The sequence below is a fragment of the Somniosus microcephalus genome, chromosome 5, assembly GCF_052327205.1.
Source record: "Somniosus microcephalus isolate GS21.2 chromosome 5, FLI_Smic_1.0, whole genome shotgun sequence".
In the NCBI taxonomy this organism is placed as follows: Eukaryota; Metazoa; Chordata; class Chondrichthyes; order Squaliformes; family Somniosidae; genus Somniosus; species Somniosus microcephalus.
The window spans coordinates 93713548-93733290 of NC_140991.1; the positions used below are offsets into that span (position 1 = coordinate 93713548).

The 19743-nt window shown below is 44.5% G+C and overlaps 1 protein-coding gene across 2 annotated transcripts in view; it reads left to right on the plus strand.

Moving 5' to 3' along the window:
- The first annotated feature begins 8941 nt into the window (after positions 1-8941).
- efhb (EF-hand domain family, member B) overlaps positions 8942-19743 on the plus strand; it is a 114153-nt gene continuing 103351 nt past the window's right edge. For both annotated transcript variants that reach the window (XM_085988010.1, XM_085988011.1), the window contains exons 1-2: positions 8942-9114; positions 10245-10307. In XM_085988010.1, coding sequence (XP_085844136.1) covers positions 9040-9114; positions 10245-10307 — 138 coding nt within the window. In that variant the 5' untranslated portion in view covers positions 8942-9039. The remainder of the gene's footprint in view (positions 9115-10244; positions 10308-19743) is intronic.

Here is a 19743-nt window from a genome sequence, read left to right on the forward strand (position 1 = left end):
TTTACCTTTGTTAAAGTCAATTAGGATGGTGGTGCAGGGAATTGCAAGAAAGTCTGCCATGGAGAGAATGGCCACCTCCATGGAGCATCAAGCATGGCTCTCAAATAAAGCTATGCAAGCCATGACCACGGCCATGCAGACTTTGGATGCCAACTTGTCTGCCACCTTAAACAGGATGACAGGTACCTTATTCGTGGCCTTACAATGCGTCACTGATCTCCACCAAGCTGGTCTGCAGCAGAGTGGTAGGAGTGATGTGACACTGGCCCAGGAGCGGGATGATGATGAAAGAGGTCATGGAAGTGGGTACTCCATTCAAAGCGCTCCCAGTTCTCATCCGTTGCTCCTCTCCAACCCCCCAACCCCAGCCAGTAGCCGACATGCTACTTCATGGGCGCATAGACCAAAAGCATCTCAGCAGTCTGGTCCGGGATCTGAGCAGCCTGCCTCTACCTTTTTTTAATTAGTTCACGGGATGTGGGCATCGTTGACAAGGCCAGCATTTATTACCCATCCCTAATTGCCCTTGAGAAGGTGGTGGTGAGCTCGCTTCTTGAACTGCTGCGGTCCGTGTGGTGAAGGTACTCCCACAGAGCTGTTAGGGAGGGAGTGCCAGGATTTTGACCCGGCGATGATGAACGAACAGTGATATATTGCCAAGTCAGGGTGGTGTATGCCTTGGAGGGGAACTTGCAGATGGCGGTGTTCCCTCTGCTGAAGCCACACAGGATGCACCATATAGAAGCATTAGGAAGTTAAAGTTAAAGAAATTGTAATTCAACAAGGGTATACTCGTGGGTGTTTGACAAATGTTACGCTGTTATGTTTCCTGTTTTTTATAACGCCACATAAAATTTATTGATTAGCACCACTTCCATGTCTTGCCCATTATTGGGTCCAAAGTGCCAACTCACCCTTTCACTTGTTTCATGATGAATATCAATACATGACAGGACCCATTGGGTGGATGTGCAATGGGTGGATGAGTGGTTGAAGGACAGTTTAGTACAAAAGGAGGGGTAGGGGTCGTGCTGGTGGTGGAAGCGGGCTGGAAAATTTCATTTGTTATGTTTTCCTATGTGAGTCAACACTAGCTGAACCTTCACCCAATTAGCATCACCCAGCATCCCAGGCAGCAATGTAAGTGGCTGGTCTGGCGATGGGTGCCCCATCTTTATCCTTCTCCTCTATGGTCTCCTCATCTGAAGATGCGTGATAAACCATTTCGTCCTCCTCCACCTGCAATCCTCGCTGCTTGCAATGTTGTATAGGACGTAGTACATCACTATTATTCTGGAGACCCTCACTGGTGAGTTCTGAAGGGCACCTCCAGACCTATTTAGGCACCTGAAGTGCATCTTCAACATTCCGATGGCTTGCTCTATGACACATCTGGTGGTCATATGGCTGTAGTTGTAGCACTCCTGTGCCTCATTGGTGGGGTTCCTCACAAGTATCACGAGCCAAGTTTGAAGGGGGTATCCATTGTCTCCTAAGAGACAGCCCTTAAGTCTGCTTCCTGGAAGCATGTTGGACTGCCACAGTATGAATGCATCATACAGCTCCAGGGAATCTGGCACACACCTGTATTATTTATTTATATTTTAGACTTTATCAAATGCCTTTTAAAGTCCATATACACAACATCAACCATACTACCCTCATCAATCCTTTCTGTTGCTTCATCAAAGAATGTAAGTTATGTATATTAGATTCGGTCTGTGATACTCAGAGACCAGAGGAAGCCTTGTTTCAAAATATATATGTTTATTATAGTTACAAAAGAAGCTACAATACCAGAAATAAAGAAGTTAAAATACCAAGGTTATACTTATAGCATAGTCAGTTAAAGATAGATACAACCTGTTAACATCCACAAGATTTTGAGGTGATCAATCTTGAATGGCCTTGCCTCGAGCTTATCCAGTGTCGCTTGGAGAACGTTTGAACATCTATGTTCCAAGCCTAGGCTTATATACATTACAACACACCATTATTCCAACTATTCTTGTTCCCCGGGAGGCCTTGCCTCCCATCAATAATGTTCTTTATTCTCTCGCATAGCAGCCATCTGTTCTATTACCTCATCTCAGTACCTAACTTCCCTAAAACCACCCTATAAACATAAGATCAGAAGGATGGATGGGTACCTCCTTACTCAAAATGCTTCAAGGACATGCTTGACTAGACGAGGTTTCAATCTTTAGCTAACAAACTAAACTACAATGTTTATACAGAAAGCCTTATTCTAAAATGGAAGCTTTATTCTAAAATGGAAGCCTCTAAAAGCACTTTGCTTACAAAGAACATCTGGCAAGATCTTTTCCTATCATTGATGATTAAATTTGGCTTGCATTGGAAATGGCACACAATTCTCAAAGTTCTGAATATGAAAAGACACTTAACTAAAATAATCTTGGCAGAGAAATTAACAAAACTAATAAAGGTAAAACCTTTGGGGCTAGATTTTCAGTTGCTTGCGCCAGCAGTTAGCGCCTTAAGAGAAGTGATTTTCGGGCGCTATGCGTGTAGCGCCCGGGCGCAGCGCAGTTTGCGCCCCGCCCCAAATTAAGTTGCCCGTTAGCGCCGGCGCAAAGTTTAGCGGCCGCCCGGATGCGCGCGCAGAAAATGACATCACATCCTTGTGCAACGCCCTTTGGCCGCCCCGAATCCAAACTTCAGTCGGACCGCCCCATTGTGCGGCTGGCGTCCAGAGCGTTTGTAAAATGGAACGCAACAGACCCTGGGGAGCGCAAATTAAAGGGCACTCCTCATGCACTATAAACGGCAGTCTGCATGTATTGTGTGGAAGGATCCAGTGTGTTGTTGTGAACGGTGTATTTATGTTTCCGTCCTCCTCCTCCTCCTCCTCCTCCTCTCTCTCTCTCTCTCCCCCCCCCCCCCCCCCAGACTCTGCTTTTGAAAAGAAGACATACACCATTCCCCTTTAAGAGCTCACTGGCACCAGAGTGTCTGCCGTGCGCTGCGCCCGAGCTCAGGCGTTGCGCTCTGCACCGCCGGCTTAGCGCCTAAAGATAGTCGTGGAACGCCTCTTTTAGCGCTCCACCAACCTCTTCGGGCGAAGCCACTGAATTTTTGGCAACGGGGCGCTACTTTGGGGCGGGCGCTAACTTCGGGCGGGCGCTAAGGTTAGCGCCCCAAAACTGTCTATACTGAAAATCTAGCCCTTGGTTTTTAATCTCCCTTCTTCCCTGTAGAAGGAACTTCCACAGGGGCTTCAACTGACACTTAACATGCAGCCACCTTATTGATTTCAGCCACAGGCATACACATAGAAGTAGGGTCAGCTTGGCTCAGTGGTAGTACTCTTGACCATGTGTCAGATGGTTCAAGCTTACTACAAGAATTGCGTGCATAACCTAGGCTGATACTTCAGTGCAGTAGAGGGTGTGCTGCATTGTTGGAGCTGCCGTCTTTTGGATAAGACATTAAACAAAGGCCCTTTCTGCCTGTTCAGCTGGGTGTAAAAGATCCCATGGCACTTTTGTGAAAAAGAGCAGGGCGTTCTCCTGATGTTCTGACCAACATTCATCCCTCAAAATAGATTAGCTGGTCATTAGTTTCACTGCTCTGTGTGAGACCTGCTGGGCACAAATTGGCCACTGTGTTTTCCTACAAAATAGCTGTGATTACACTGCAAAAGGAATTAATTTGTTACGAAGTACTTTAGGAAATCCTGAGGACGTGAAACGTGCAATGCAAATGCAAGTCTTTCTGTAGTAGTAGATTAGGTTCAAGAGCACAAAAATCACATAGTTTTAGAAAAGGGAGGCAGAATGATGCACAGCAGCAGGGCTGCACACACAAAGCACTTATGTAGAGATTAAATATTTGGCAACACTTAAGCAATTATGTGTCCAGAGAGTATTCTTGGTATTGTGTTAGGTGAAGGTTCATCAACAAAACCTTATATTTATATAGTGCCTTTAAAACATCCCAAGGCACTTCACAGGCTCCTCCTGCCAGTGGAAACAGTTTCTCCCTATCTACTCTATCAAAATCCCTCATAATTTTGAATACCTCAATTAAACCTCCCCTTAACCTTCTCTGTTCTAAGGAGAACAATCTCACCTTCTCTAGTCTCTCCACTTAACTGAATTCCGTCATCCCTGGCAACATTCTGGTAAATCTCCTCTGCATCCTTTCTAAGGCCTTGACATCCTTTCTAAAGTGTGGTGCCCCAAATTGGAGACAATATCATAGCTGAGGTCTAACCAGTGATTTATAAAGATATACAATCACTTCCTTGCTTTTGTACTCTATGCCTATTTATAAAGCCAAAGATCCTGTATGTTTTTTAACAGCTTTATCAACTTGTCCTGCCACCTTCAATGATTTGTGTATGTGAACATCCAGGTTCCTGCACCCCCTTAAAAATTGTACCATTTAGTTTATGTTGCCACATTTTCCTTCCAAAATGCATCACTTCACACTTCTCTGCATTAAATTTCATCTGCCATATGCCTGCCCATTTCACCAATCTGTCTTCACATAGTCTTTCACTGTACTTGGATGGGAATGTGGACAATTTCCAGCCTGGTCCATGCTGCAAAGAGACTGCAATCATGGGGCAGGAAAGTTGGTAGACTCAGGTGATGCCAAGCTTTAGTTTTTAAAAACTGTAGATTGTCAGGGGCAGGAAGACTAAGTGGGGTGGGGAGCACCACAGATTTGAGGTCTTGGGAAAGAATACGTTAGGGTAGGAAAAAGAGCAATAAGTCTTGATTTCAACACAGAGAGGATGCAGGATGGAGAAAGAGTGTGCAGGACACAATATTAGGAGCAGAGGTGGAACAAGAATGGAAAGTTCAGAGGAGCAATGACCATAGTAGCATTGATGAAATAAAGAGAGACAAGGAAGGTTGCAAAGAGAATGAGGTTGCCGTCTGGGCAAGAGAGTGATGAGCTATCAGATGACAAGCTTCTCTTATATTGTTGTTCTAACTCCATGCTTCTGCTCTTACTATATATTTTTATTGAATTTAGCCCAAAATGCACACGAGCTGTGAGGGATCATCTTACAATCATTTAACTAAAGGTGGCATTCATGCGATTCAAAGCTTGCTGCCTCTTTGCACTTTCAATGATGTGCTTCATTCCCTGAATTATACAGTCACACAGTAATCTAGTAGGTGTTAGTGGTTTATATTTACAGGATCATATAACAGTGAATCAGTTCTAATGTACATGTACTCATGGGGTAAATTCATTAACCCCACACCCCTGGTCACTAGCAAAGGGTGTGTGGATCAGAGATAGGCCTACAACACCGTAGTGATTCATTTTCAACCCAGGCTCCTTTTCACTGCAGCTTTGTTTCTAATTCTCCCGTCCCGCTCTACATTAATACTTGTGTCTCTCTGTAAGGGAACAGCTATAATCATGGGGGATTTTAACTTTCATATTGACTGGACTAATCAAATTGGGCATGGCAACCTTGAGGAAGAGTTCATAGAGTGTATTAGGGACGGGTTGCTTGAGCAGTATGTAACTGAACCAACCAGGGGGCAGGCAATCTTAGATCTGGTCCTGTGTAATGAGACAGGATTAATAAAAAATGTCCTAGTAAAGGATCCCCTTGGAATGAGTGACCATAATATGGTTGAATTCCAAATTCAGTTTGAGGGTGAGAGAGTTGGATCTCAAACCAGAGTACTGAGCTTAAATAAAAGGAGACTATGAAGGTATGAGAGTAGAATTGACTAAAGTGGACTGGGAAAACAGATTAAAGTGTAAGACGGTACAAGAGCAGTGGTCTACATTCAAGGAGATATTTCACATCTTTCAAGATAAATATATTCCACTGAGGAAAAAGGGAAGTAAAAGAAAAGACAGCCATCCGTGGCTTAGTAAAGTAATAAAGGATAGTATCCGACTGAAAACAAGGGCATATAAAGTAGCCAAATCTAGTGGGAGGATAGAAGATTGGGAAGCATTTAAAAGCCAGCAAACAATAACTAAAAGATTAATTAAGAAAGGGAAGATAGATTATGAAAGTAAACTAGCAAAAAATATAAAAACAGATAGCAAGAGTTTCTACAGTTATATCAAAAGAAAAAGGGTGGCTAAAGTGAATGTTGGTCCCTTAGAGGACGAGACCGAGAAACTAGTGGTGGGGAACATGGAGATGGCAAAGACGCTGAACAAATATTTTGTATCAGTCTTTACAGTAGAGGACACTAAAAATATCCCAACACTGGACAAACAGGTTGCAATGGGGGGGGGGGGGGGGGGAGGAGCTAAACACGATTAAAATCACTAAGGAGATGGTACTCGGTAAAATAATGGGACTTAAGGCGGATAAATCCCCCAGACCTGATGGCCTACATCCTAGGGTCTTGAGAGAAGTGGCGGTAGGGATTGTGGATGCATTGGTGATTATTTTCCAAAACTCCCTGGACTCAGGAAAGGTCCGGCAGATTGGAAAACTGCTAATGTAACACCCTTATTTAAGAAGGGAAGTAGACAAAAAGCTGGAAACTATAGACCAGTTAGCCTAACATCTGTGGTTGGCAAAATGTTGGAGTCCATTATTAAGGAAACAGTAACAGAGCATTTGGATAAACATAATTTAATAGGACAGAGTCAGCATGGTTTTATGAAGGGGAAGTCATGTTTGACAAATTTGCTCGAATTCTTTGAGGACGTAACATACAGGGTGGATAAAGGGGAACCAGTGGATGTAGTGTATCTGGACTTCCAAAAGGCATTTGACAAGGTTCCACACAAAAGATTACTGATCAAGATAAAAAATCACGGGATTGGGGGTCATATACTGGCATGGGTGGAAGATTGGCTATCTAACAGAAAACAGAGAGTTGGGATAAATGGTTCATTCTCAGGATGGCAATCAGTAACTAGTGGTGTTCCACAGGGGTCAGTGCTGGCACCCCAAGTTTTTACAATCTATATTAACGATTTGGAGGAAGGGACCAAGTGCAACGTATCCAAGTTTGCCGACGATACAAAGATGGGAGGGAAAGCAGTGAGTGAGGAGGACATAAAAAACCTGCAAAAGGACATAGACAGGCTAAGTGAGTGGGCAGAGATTTGGCAGATGGAATATAATATTGGAAAGTGTGAGGTTATGCACTTTGGCAGAAAAAAATCAAAGAGCAAGTTATTATCTAAATGGAGAGAAACTGCAAAGTGCTACATTACAAAGGGATCTGGGGGTCCTGGTGCATGAAACACAAAAAGTTAGTATGCAGGTGCAGCAGGTGATCAGGAAGGCCAATGGAATCTTGGCTTTTATTGCAAGGGGGATGGAGTATAAAAACAGGGAGGTCTTGCTGTAGTTATACAGGGTATTGGTGAGGCCACACCTGGAATACTGCATGCAGTTTTGGTTTCCATATTTAAGAAAAGATATACTTGCTCTCGAGGCAGTTCAGAGAAGGTTCACTCGGTTGATTCCAGAGATGAGGGGGTTGACGTATGAGGAAAGGTTGAGTAGGTTGGGCCTCTACTCATTGGAGTTCAGAAGAATGAGAGGCGATCTTATCGAAACATATAAGATTGTGAGGGGTCTTGATCGGGTGGATGCGGTGAGGATGTTTCCACTGATGGGTGAGACTAGAAGTAGGGGGCATAATCTTAGAATAAGGGGCTGCCCTTTCAAAACTGAGATGAGGAGAAACTTCTTCACTCAGAGGGTAGTAAATCTATGGAATTTGCTACCCCAGAGAGCTGTGGAAGCTGCAACATTAAATACATTTAAAACAGAGATAGACAGTTTCCTAGCAGACAAGGGAATTAGGGGTTACGGGGCGAGGGCAGGAAAGTGGACGTGAGTCTAGATTCGGATCAGCCATGATCTTATTGAATGGCGGAGCAGGCCCGAGGGGCCGTATGACCTACTCCTGCTCCTACTTCTTATGTTCTTATGTTATGTACAGTAACTCGCCCATCCCTTGTATCCTAATTCTCCTATCCCTCTGTACACTAACTCTCACTTTCCCTTTGTACCTCAATTCTCCCATCCCTCTGTACACTAACGCTCCCGTCTCTCTGTGCACTAACTCTCCCATCCCTCTGTACACTCTCACTTTCCCTCTGTACCTTAATTCTCCCATTTCTCTGTACACTAATGCTCCCATCCATCTGTACTTTAATTCTGCTGCTGCTCTGTACACAAAACAACAATGTGTTTATATAGCACCTTTAACATAGTAAAATGCCTCAAGGCACTTCACAGGAGCTTAATCAGACAAAAATTGACACAGAGCCAAAGGTGGCATTAGGACAAGTGACCAAAAGCTTAGTTTTTAAGGGGGATCTTAAAGGAGGAGAGGTAGAGGTGGATTGCCCTAACTCTGATGTCCCTCTGTACATTAACTCTCCCGTCCATCTGTACACTAACTCTCCCGACTTTTCGCGAGACTGCTGAGCACTGACTTCACAGCTGAGAGCGGGGCTGCACAATATGGGCGTGGAAATCCGTTTTGCTGATCTGTTGGTGCGAAGCAGCAAAAAAAAATCATTTATTTGTCTGTCTGAGATTCAGAATTGTTGCTACTGATAATACAGACGTGTTCTAAAACAATTCAATTCATAGTTCAACAAAGAGCCCACGACCATCTTCTCAGGTCAACTAAGGATGAGCAATAAATGTGGCCTAGCTCGACATGTTGAGGCCAATTAAAAAAAAAAGAAACATACTAGGCGCAATTTATGACATTTCCCAGTCCTAGAATATGTATAAAGTAACCAGAAGACGGAAAGTCAATTGCAAGTGTAAAAATGCTAATATCTGTCAGAACCGATTGAGACATTCTGGAGCTGCGACTATTTGAGGTGAAGGAGGTGCTAACTGCTGCCCAGCCACTTGTCTCTGCTGTCGCCGGGTGCACTGGTGTCTCTGGCCAGGCGCCCAGTGCGCACGTGCAGCTGGTTGCCTGGTGACAGTAAAAATCAACATTCCAGAGGAGGAGAGCCAGATCCCGGGGCGAGTTGTGGGCGCGACGCCTGAAATCTGAATTAAAACATTTTCCAAAGTGTTAGCTGTTGCCATAAGTTATGCCGGGTGTCCTCCAACCTTTAAGACCCGTATATAAGGGGAGATTCGCCGATAAGGATCCCGTGTTGCGCACAGTATGTATTGTTTTTATTTTTTATTTATGCTTTATGCTCAATGTCTTCTCAACGTCAATTATTATAAATATAACTTTTACATTATTTCTGAAACTATTCACTGACATATATTACTTAATATATAATATCTTTCTGTTATTTATATGCATTAACAGGGAAACCTATGAGCTAAAAAGTGGCCAGTCTGGTGGTAATGAATTAAAAACAGAAAATGCTGGAGACACGCAGCAGGTCAGGCAGCATCTGTGAAGAGAGAAACAGACCTGAAACGTTGGCCCAGAAATTCGGGTCGGGGGCTTCCCGCGGGTGCAAGTCCCTGACCTACACTTACATATCGCGCTGACATTTGAAGACTGGCCCGGTTCGGCTCCCGGCTCGCTGTGCGTGCGTGATCCAGCGGCGATGAGCCGGCTGGGATCACGTGAGCACTGGGCAACCAATGGGAGTTTACAAAAGTCCATTCATGAGTTAGACATAAGACCTGTCAAACTCATGAAAAGTCCGGGCGCCCAAAACACTACTTAAACTTTAAATAAAAGTTAAAAAAACATTCCAATAATTAAATGAACTATTAATAACTTAAAAAAACTATTTTAAACAATTATTCAAATTTCTGCCAAAATTTTTTTTTCAAGAAATCGGGTCCAAAAATACACTTACCTTACTGTAAATTCTTTAAAAATAATAAACCTGTGGAAAAAATGTTCTAACTTTAATTATTAGACCACTTACCTTATAAAACTAAGTCCTTACGTCTGCTTTTTACATTCGTAAAAAGTGGAGGCCTTCACGCACGGACAAACCTGTCAAAAACCCGAAGTTCAACGCGTACGCGCTGCCTGAAACGTCGCACGGGAACCGCCTCTTAACCCCTTGGTTCAGAGGAAAGGAAATGCCGGTTTTCCGCGCATGCGCTATGCATGCTGAAATCCGGCACTTCCAACGGGCCCACGCGTGAGTACCCCGTCCGTACTCACGCGTTGGGACCGGAATTACTGGTTAACTCTGTTTCTCTCTCTACAGATGCTGCCTGACCTGCTGCTTGTCTCCAGCATTTTCTGTTTTTAATTCAGATTTCCAGCATCTGCAGTATTTTCTTTTTGTGGTAGTAATGAATGTTTCCTTTGCAGGCTGGGAGATTAGTGCCGATTACTGGAAGCGCTTTGGAATGTCTGACAGAAATTCAGCCCAGGGTATGTAAACACGCTGCAATTGTACAACTTTAGAAAAATAAATAATACTGACGTTTAGTTTTTGCGCAATAGAAACGTATTTATCTGACGCCATTAAGTGTAGGAAAATATTTTTGGAGTACACACACGCATGCCAAATGAGCGAAAGCTAGTTTGATCAAAAGCTTGAAAAAACGGCAATAGCCCCAAAAACTGGCAACTCAAGAAGTTACCAGACATGAGAAAACAAGTAGTTACATACGCTTTGGACCTTAAGTGGGAGGTATACACAACAGTTCATTAATATTTGAGGAATAAGAAAAAAAATAAAGACTGAAAGGCAAAAACAAACGTATGTTGAAAGTAGAAAATGGATGGTGCATACTCCCCTGGAAAAAAACATGGATTTTTTTTACATTAAAAATTATGTATTATGCTTTAAGCGCTTTATACTTCACAATCAACAGTTTTTTTTAAGGAAAAACAAAGTAACATTTAAATTTTCAACAAACCAACTAGACCATTACTTACCCAAAAGTTACCTCAACAGTCATTCTCCCACACCCAACCCCAGTTCACAAAGCACTCTACCTCCTCCAGACCAAGTTTGTAGACACTTTTCTCCAACCTTCCCAGTTCATACTGGCACTCTTCTCCATCTCACTTGCCAATTGAAGTTGGCACTTTTCATCCCCTGCAGCTTAGTTCAGTTGGTGCTCTTCTTCCACTCTTCCCCCATTGAAACTGGTACTCTTCCCTCCCACCCCCATTTAATTTCTCTCTGGATACCAGGAGCAGCAAGCCTGTACGCTTACCTTTACAGACTTGTATACTTCCCCCAGGTTTAGGGAGTCATAGATGTGACCTACATGGGGCTGTGTGCTCCTCTGGAGAGGAGTGCCCAAAATGAACAGAAAGGGATACTATCTGGGGAATGAGGTAGGTCAAGTGAAACAAGTGTCAGTAGGTGAACATTTAGGGAACAGTGATCATAGTATTGTAAGGTTTGGACTAGCTATGGAAAAGGACAGGAGCAATCTAGAGTAAAAATACTTAATTGGAGGAAGGCCAATTTCAGTGGGATGAGAACGAATCTAGCCCGGGTAAATTGGAATCAAAGATTGGCAGGCAAAACTGTAAGGGAACAATGGGCTGCCTTTAAAGAGGAAATAGTTTGGGTACAGTCGAGGTACATTCCCACGAGGGGGAAAGGTAGGGCAACTAAAGTCAGAGCTCTCTGGATGACGAAAGAGATAGAGAGTAAGATGAAGCAGAAAAAGAGCACGTATGGCAGATGTCAAGTCGAGAATACAAGTGAGAATCAGACTAGATATAGAAAGTTCAGAGGAGAAGTGAAAAAGAAAATAAGAGGGGCAAAGAGAGGGTGTGAGAATAGACTGGCAGCTAACATAAAAGGTAATCCAAAAGTCTTCTATAAACATATAAATAGTAAATGGGTCACAAGAGGAGGGGTGGGGCCGATTAGGGACCAAAAAGGAGACCTACGCATGGAGGCAGAGGGTATGGCTGAGGTGCTAAATGAGTACTTTGCATCTGTCTTCACCAAGGAAGAAGATGCCGTCATAGACATAGTGAAGGAGGAGGTAGAGGAGATACTGGATGGAATAAAAATTGATAAAGAGGAGCTACTAGAAAGGCTGGCTGTATTAAAGCAGATAAGTCACCAGGACCAGATGGGATTGCAGAGGTACTGGCCATAATCTTCCAATCCTCCTTAGAAACGGGGGTGGTGCCAGAGGACTGGAGAATTGCAAATGTTACACCCTTGTTCAAAAAATGGTGTAAAGATAAACCCAGCAACTATAGGCCAGTTAGTTTAACCTCGGTAGTGGGGAAGCTTTTAGAAGCAATAATCAGGGACAAAATTAACAGTCACTTGAACAAGTGTGGATTAATTAAGGAATATCAACACGGATTTGTTAAAGGCAAATTGTGTTTAACCAACTTGATCGAGTTTTTTGATCAGGTAACAGAAAGGGTTGATGAGGGCAATGTGGTTGATATGATGTGCATGGATTTCCAAAAGGCGTTTGACAAAGCGCCACATAATACCCCACTGTGGGCCAAGAACGGAGAGGTACTCATCAAGGACAGAGAGGCAGTCAGTGCCCGCTGGAAGGAGCACTTCGAAGATCTCCTTAACCGCGACTCTGTCTTTGACGTGAGTGTCCTCAACTCCATCCCACAGCATGCTACCCACCATCATCTCAGCACAACCCCAGCCCGGCATGAGGCTGAAAAGGCCATCTGACAACTGAAGAACAACAAGTCCTCAGGAGCAGATGGAATCCCTGCCAAGGCGCTAAAGCATGGCGGAGAAGCACTGCTGGCGCGAATTCATGAACTAATTTCTCTTATCTGAAAGGAGGAGAGCATACCAGGGGATCTCAGAGATGCCGTAATTGTGACCATCTTCAAGAAAGGTGACAAGTCTGATTGCGGTAATCACAGAGGAGTTTCCCTGCTGTCTGCCACAGGGAAAGTCATCGCAAGAATCCTCCTCAATCGCCTTCTCCCAGTGGCTGAAGAGCTCCTTCCAGAGTCGCAATGCAGATTCTGCCCACTAAGGGGCACAGTGGACATGATCTTCACCGCACGTCAATTACAAGAGAAATGCAGGGAACAGCACCAACTGCTGTACATGGCCTTCTTTGATCTCACAAAGGCCTTCGACACTGTCAACCATGAGGGATTATGGAGTGTCCTCCTCAAATTCGGCTGCCCTCAAAAGTTTGTCACCATCCTCCGCCTGCTTCACGACGACATGCAAGCCGTGATCCTGACCAACGGTTCCATCATAGACCCAATTGACGTACGAACCGGGGTCAAACAAGGCTGTGTCATCGCACCAACGCGCTTCTCGGTCTTCCTTGCTGCAATGCTCCATCTCACCCTCAGTAAGCTCCCCACTGGAGTGGAGCTAATTTACAGAACAAACGGGAAACTGTTCAACCTCCGTCACCTCCAGTCCAGATCCAAGGTCGTCCCATCCTCTATCGTCGAATTACAGTATGCAGACGATGCTTGCGTCTGCGCTCACTCGGAGATCGAACTCCAAACCATCGTCAACACCTTCACCCGAAGCGTACGAGAGCATGGCCCTTACACTAAACATCCGTAAGACAAAGGTCCGATACCAACTTGCCCCCCGATTATCAAAATCCACGACAAGGCCTTGGACAACATGGACCACTTTCCATACCTCGGGAGCCTACTGTCAACAAGGGCAGACGTCAACGACAAAGTCCAACACCACCTTCAGTGAGCCAGTGCAGCCTTCGGTCACCTGAGGAAGAGAGTGTTTGAAGACCAGGACCTCAAACCCAGCGCTAAGCTCATGGTCTACAGAGCAGCAGTGATACCCGCCCTGCTGTATGCCTCAGAGACATGGACCATGTACAGCAGGCACCTCAAAGCAACGGAGAGGTACCACCAACGCTGCCTCCGCAAGATCCTGCAAATCCATTGGCAGGATAGGCGCACCAACGTCAGTGTTCTTGCTCAGGCCAACATCCCCAGCACCGAAGCTTTGACCACGCTCAGTCAGCTCCGATGGATGGGTCACATTGTCTGCATGCCTGATACGAGACTCCCAAAACAAGCGCTCTACTTGGAGCTCTGGCACGGCAAGAGAGCCCCAGGCGGGCAGAGGAAATGCTTCAAGGACACCCTCAAAGCCTCCTTGAAAAAGTGTAACATCCCCATCGACACCTGGGAATCCCTGGCCCAAGACCGCACAAAGTGGAGAAGAAGCATCAGGGAAGGCACCGAACACCTCGAGTCTCTTCGCCGGGAGCAAGCGGTAGCCAAGTGCAGGCAGCGCATGGAGCGCACGTCAACCCAAGCACCCCACCCACCCGCCCCTTCAACCACCATCTGACCCACCTGTGACAGAGACTGTAGGTCCCGTATTGGACTCATCAGTCACCTGCGAATTCATTTTTAATGTGGAAGCAAGTCATCCTCGGTTCCGAGGGACTGCCTAAGAAGAGAAGAACATAATAAGCTTGCCAGCAAAGTTGAAGCCCATGGAATAAAAGGGACAGTGGCAGCATGGATATGAAATTGGCTAAGTGACAGGAAACAGAGAGTAGTGGTGAACAGTTATTTTTCGGACTGGAGGCAGGTATACAGTGGTGTTCCCCAGGGGTCAGTTCTAGGACCACTGTTTTTCTTGATATATATTAATGACTTGGACGTGGATGTACAGGGCACAATTTCAAAATTTGCAGATAATAATAATAATAATAATCAACTTTATTGTCATTGTTAGTGCACAAGTGCAGTACAACGAAATGTAGGCTTGCGGCTCCCGAGAGTGTACATTTAGATTAAGACATTTAAACATTCAACATGCATTTGGCTTGTAATACATTAACATAAACATAACCATAATAAAGTGCATTGGCAGATGTGCAGGCTTTAGAGTTTATTTGTGGAGTTCAGTAGGATGACAGCCCTGGGAAAGAAGCTGTTCCTAAATCTGGTCATACGGGTGCGAATGCATCTGTAGCGTCTCCCAGATGGCAGGAGGGTGAACAGACTGAGGCTGGGGTGGGTAGGGTCTTTGATGATGGTCCGTGACCTCCGTAACCAGCGTTTCTGGTATATGTGCTCTATGGTCGGTAGCCGGGTGCCGGTAATGCGTTGGGCAGTTTTGACTACCTGCTGCAGGGCTTTCCGGTCATAGTAGCTACAGCTGCCATACCATACTGTGATACAGTTTGTCAGGATGCTCTCTATTGTGCAGCGGTAAAAGTTAGAGAGGATCAGGGGTGACAGGTTACATCCCTTCAGCCTCCTTAGGAAATATAGGCACTGCTGGGCCTTCTTCACCAGAGAGGAGTTATTGAGGGACCAGGAGAGGTCTTCCGTGATGTGGACTCCGAGGAACTTAAAGCTGTCCACCCTTTCCACCACAGCCCCATTGATGTGGATGGGGGTGTGACTTCCGCCTTTAGACTTCCTGAAGTCCACAATGATTTCTTTGGTTTTCTTGATGTTAAGGGCCAGGTTGTGATCAGCGCACCACTTCACGAGATGCTGGACCTCCTCCCTGTAGGCTGACTCATCGTTGTTGATGATCTGGCCTACTACCATGGTATCATCCGCAAACATGATGATGGAGTTGGAACCATGAACAGCCACACAATCGTGTGTGAAGAGGGAGTAGAGGAGGGGGCTCAGCACACATCCTTGTGGGGCCCCCGTGTTCAGGGTCGGGGGGCGGGGGGGAGGTGTGGTTACCTAATTTGACAGACTGGGGTCTGTTTGTTAGGAAGTCCAGGGTCCAGTGGCAGAGGGAAGTGTTCAGGCCAAGAGTGTGGAGTTTGGTGGCCAGCTTGTTGGGGACGATAGTGTTGAATGCTGAGCTGTAGTCTATGAACAGCATTCTGATGTAGGTCTCTTTACCATCTAAGTGATTCAGTGCGGAGTGTAGAGCAGTTGTGATTGCATCCTCCGTTGATCTGTTTGCACGATAGGCAAGCTGGTGTTGGTCAAGAGAGGCAGGAACACTGGCTTTGATGTGAGCCAGCACCAGTCTCTCGAAACACTTCATTATGATGGGTGTGAGTGCGACAGGTCGATAGTCGTTCAGGCACATCACAGCCATTTGTTTTGGCACAGGAATAATGGTAGCGGTCTTGAAGCATGTAGGAACTACTGCCTGGGCCAATGACAGATTGAAGATGGCGGTGAAGACATCAGCCAGCTGATCAGCACATTCCTTGAGTACCCGTCCAGGGATGCTATCCGGTCCAGCAGCCTTTCGTGTGTTCACTCCGCGTAGAACACCCCTTACGTCAGAGGTCGACAGAGTGAGTGTAATGATCAATAACATGTCATTCTATAGTGGACACTAGGTGGAGCCGTAGAGCTGCATAGAGCTGTATATAAGACTACACTACCCAGCTGTATATATATTAAGACTACATTACCCATGAGGCACTAGGCTACCCACAAGGCAGCAGTCAAGATGGCAGCCTACACATAGGAGCACACATGCTGCATCTCTACAGATACTGTACCTAGAGAACGTGTACTGAATAAATGACTAGCTAGAAGCTAGCTGTGTTCATAATAAGAATGCCTAGTTATTAATGAACATAAGATGGTACCAGGGTGGTGAAGATCTGCTGAAAATTGTGAAAAGCGACATGGAGAATTTGAAGCCACCAGAGCGTTTGAATCTCGAGGGAAATATCGACCACAATTGGCAGACTCTTAAACAACAATTCGAACTCTACATTGCAGCCATCGGATTCGGTACGAAGCCAGACACAAGGAAGATAGCATTGCTGCTCACGGTTGCCGGCCCACAGGCGATAGAGGTATTTAATACATTTGTATTTAATCCAGTGGAGAACAGAGAAAAATTAGAAGATGTGCTAAAAAAATTTGATGCACATTGCTCTCCCAAAAAGAATGAGACCTATGAAAGATACATCTTCTGTTCTCGAACACAGCAGCAAAATGAGACTTTTGATAGCTTTATAACTGATCTGAAACTGAAAGCACAGACATATAATTTCTCTGAGCTCAAAGCATCCATGATTCGCGACCAGATTTTGTTTGGTATTCATGATAAAAAAGTCAGGGAACGTCTGTTGAGAGAAACCGAACTAAATTTGGAAAATGCGGTGAAAATATGCCAAGCCAGCGAGCTAGCTCGAAAGCACGCAAAGACTTTCAGTGAAATCAATAATGATGCGATTGTAATGAGTGATAATGCTGCTGTCAGTGCTGTGTCCTATAAGGGGAAGAAACATGGGCAGAACAGAAATGAAAAGCAATCGGAGGATGACATTTTTAATTGTAAACGCTGTGGTTACAAACACCAGTTAAGACAATGCCCAGCATTTGGAAAAATGTGCACAAAGTGTAATGGAAAGAATCACTTTGCCAAACAATGCTCTTCAAAAGTACAAACTAAGAAAGGGCAACAAGTTAATGTAAATGAGGACACTGATTCAAATGAGACATTTTTTGTAGGAATGGTGTCATGTGACAATATCAAAAAGGATACAGAAAATGTGCAGCCCTCAGAAATGGACAATGCTGAACATAAAGTTAATGCAGTAAAAGAGGACAAATGGATGATCCCACTGCAGGTAAATGGAGCATTAGTTACCTTGAAACTAGACACTGGGGCAAAAGCAAACTTAATCAGTATGATTGACATGAACAATATGAAAGAAAAGCCCAAAATACAGAAAAAGTCAGTACTACTGAAGGACTATAATGGACAGAAAATAGATAGCTTAGGTGTATGCAGACTTAAAGTGACAGTCAAAGACAAAGTGCATCATCTCATGTTTTCTGTTGTGGCTGAAAGACTTGATTCTCTACTAGGTGACAAAGCTTGTGAGGACTTAGAACTGGTCAAAAGAGTCTACCGTATAAACTGTGCCATAAGCAGACCAGATGACTCGGTGGATTCTGTAGTGAATAATTTCCAGTATGTGTTCAAAGGATTTGGAGTTCTACCATTCACTTACAAGATCCAGCTAAAGGAGAATGCTCAGCCAGTGGTACATGCTCCACGAAGAGTTCCAGCACCCCTGCGTGACCGGCTCAAGAATGAACTGGACAGAATGACCACGCTAGGAGTCATCAGGAAAGTCGAAGAGCCAACAGACTGGGTTAACTCCATGGTATGTGTAAAGAAAAAGAACAATGATCTAAGAATATGCATGGATCCAAAGGACTTAAATGCAAACATAAAACGTGAACACTACCAGATTCCCAAGCGAGAAGAAATCACCAGTGAAATGTCAGGTGCCAGATACTTTACAAAGCTCGATGCCTCACAAGGATTTTGGCAACTAAAACTGGATGAAGAGAGCACCAAATACTGTACCTTCAACACACCATTTGGCAGGTATTGTTTCCTCAGAATGCCTTTCGGGATAATATCTGCATCTGAATTCTTTCATAGAGCGATGGAACACATAATTGAAGGTCTGGAAGGAGCTCGGGTCTATGTTGATGACATCATCATCTGGGGCTCCACACTGAAAGAACACAATGAGAGACTGACTAAAGTGCTACAGAGCATACGCTGGAATGGACTGAAGCTCAACAAAGCCAAGTGTCAGTTTGGCGTCCAGGAAGTCACTTTCCTAGGAGATAATCTATCTGGTAAAGGAATAGAGCTAGATATGGAAAAAGTAAACGCCATACTCAAAATGCCCCGACCCACTGACAAAAAAGGAGTGCTACGCATCATGGGGATGATAAACTTCATTGGAAAGTTCATTCCTAACTTGTCAGCCAAGACAGCCTGTCTGCGAGACCTGCTACATAAAACAAATGAGTTCGCATGGACAGAAAGACATGAACAAGAGTGGATAAACCTCAAAACAGTGCTGACAACCACACCTGTACTCACCTTCTTTGACCCAACAAAAAGAATCAAAGTGTCAATGGATGCATCAAAAGATGGCCTAGGTGCAGTCTTGCTACAAGCAGAGGGTGAAGATTGGAAGCCTGTTGCCTATGCCTCCAGGTCTATGACTGATACCGAGTGTCGATACGCCCAGATTGAAAAGGAATGTCTAGGCTTGGTAGTTGGACTAGAAAAGTTTCATGGCTACATATATGGACTTCCCACCTTCACAATTGAGACAGATCACCGCCCTCTGGTTGCCATCATAAAAAAAAACCTGAATGAGATGTCTCCAAGGATTCAACGACTCATGATGAAGCTGCAAAGATATGACTTTGAACTGATCTACACACCAGGCAAATACATAGTGTTAGCAGATGCACTATCCCGAGCACCCACAATGAGTCATGTGAGCTCTACTGAAGAAGACGTGGATGTTCATGTGAGTATGGTCACTGCTGCGCTGCCCGTGTCAGACACAAAATCAAAGCCAATAACAGAAGAAACAGTAAAAGATACAGTATTACAAACAGTAATAGAAAACATTCATCATGGTTGGCCAAAAGGTTCCTGTCCAAAATATTTTCACATAAGGTCAGAATTGAGTGTCGCAAGTGGACTATTACTAAAACAGAACAGAATAGTCATTCCACAGGCTCTACGTCAAGACATGCTCAAAAGGATTCATGAGGGACACCTCGGAATTGAAAAATGCAAAAGGAGAGCAAGAGACACTGTTTATTGGCCTGGCATAAATAAGGACATTGAGAACATGATAGGCAAATGTGAGACATGTCAGAAACACCAAAACAAACAAGCAAAGGAACCAATGATAGTAGCTGACATACCAACAGCAGCATGGCAAAAGGTTGGTATGGACCTTTTTCATTTAAATAGTAAAGACTATCTAATAGTGATTGACTACCATTCTAACTATCCTGAGATGGCGCTGCTCTCAAGCACCACTGCAAGCAGTGTCATAATGCATGTGAAATCCATCTTCGCCAGACATGGAATTCCCAGGATTGCCATTAGCGACAATGGTCC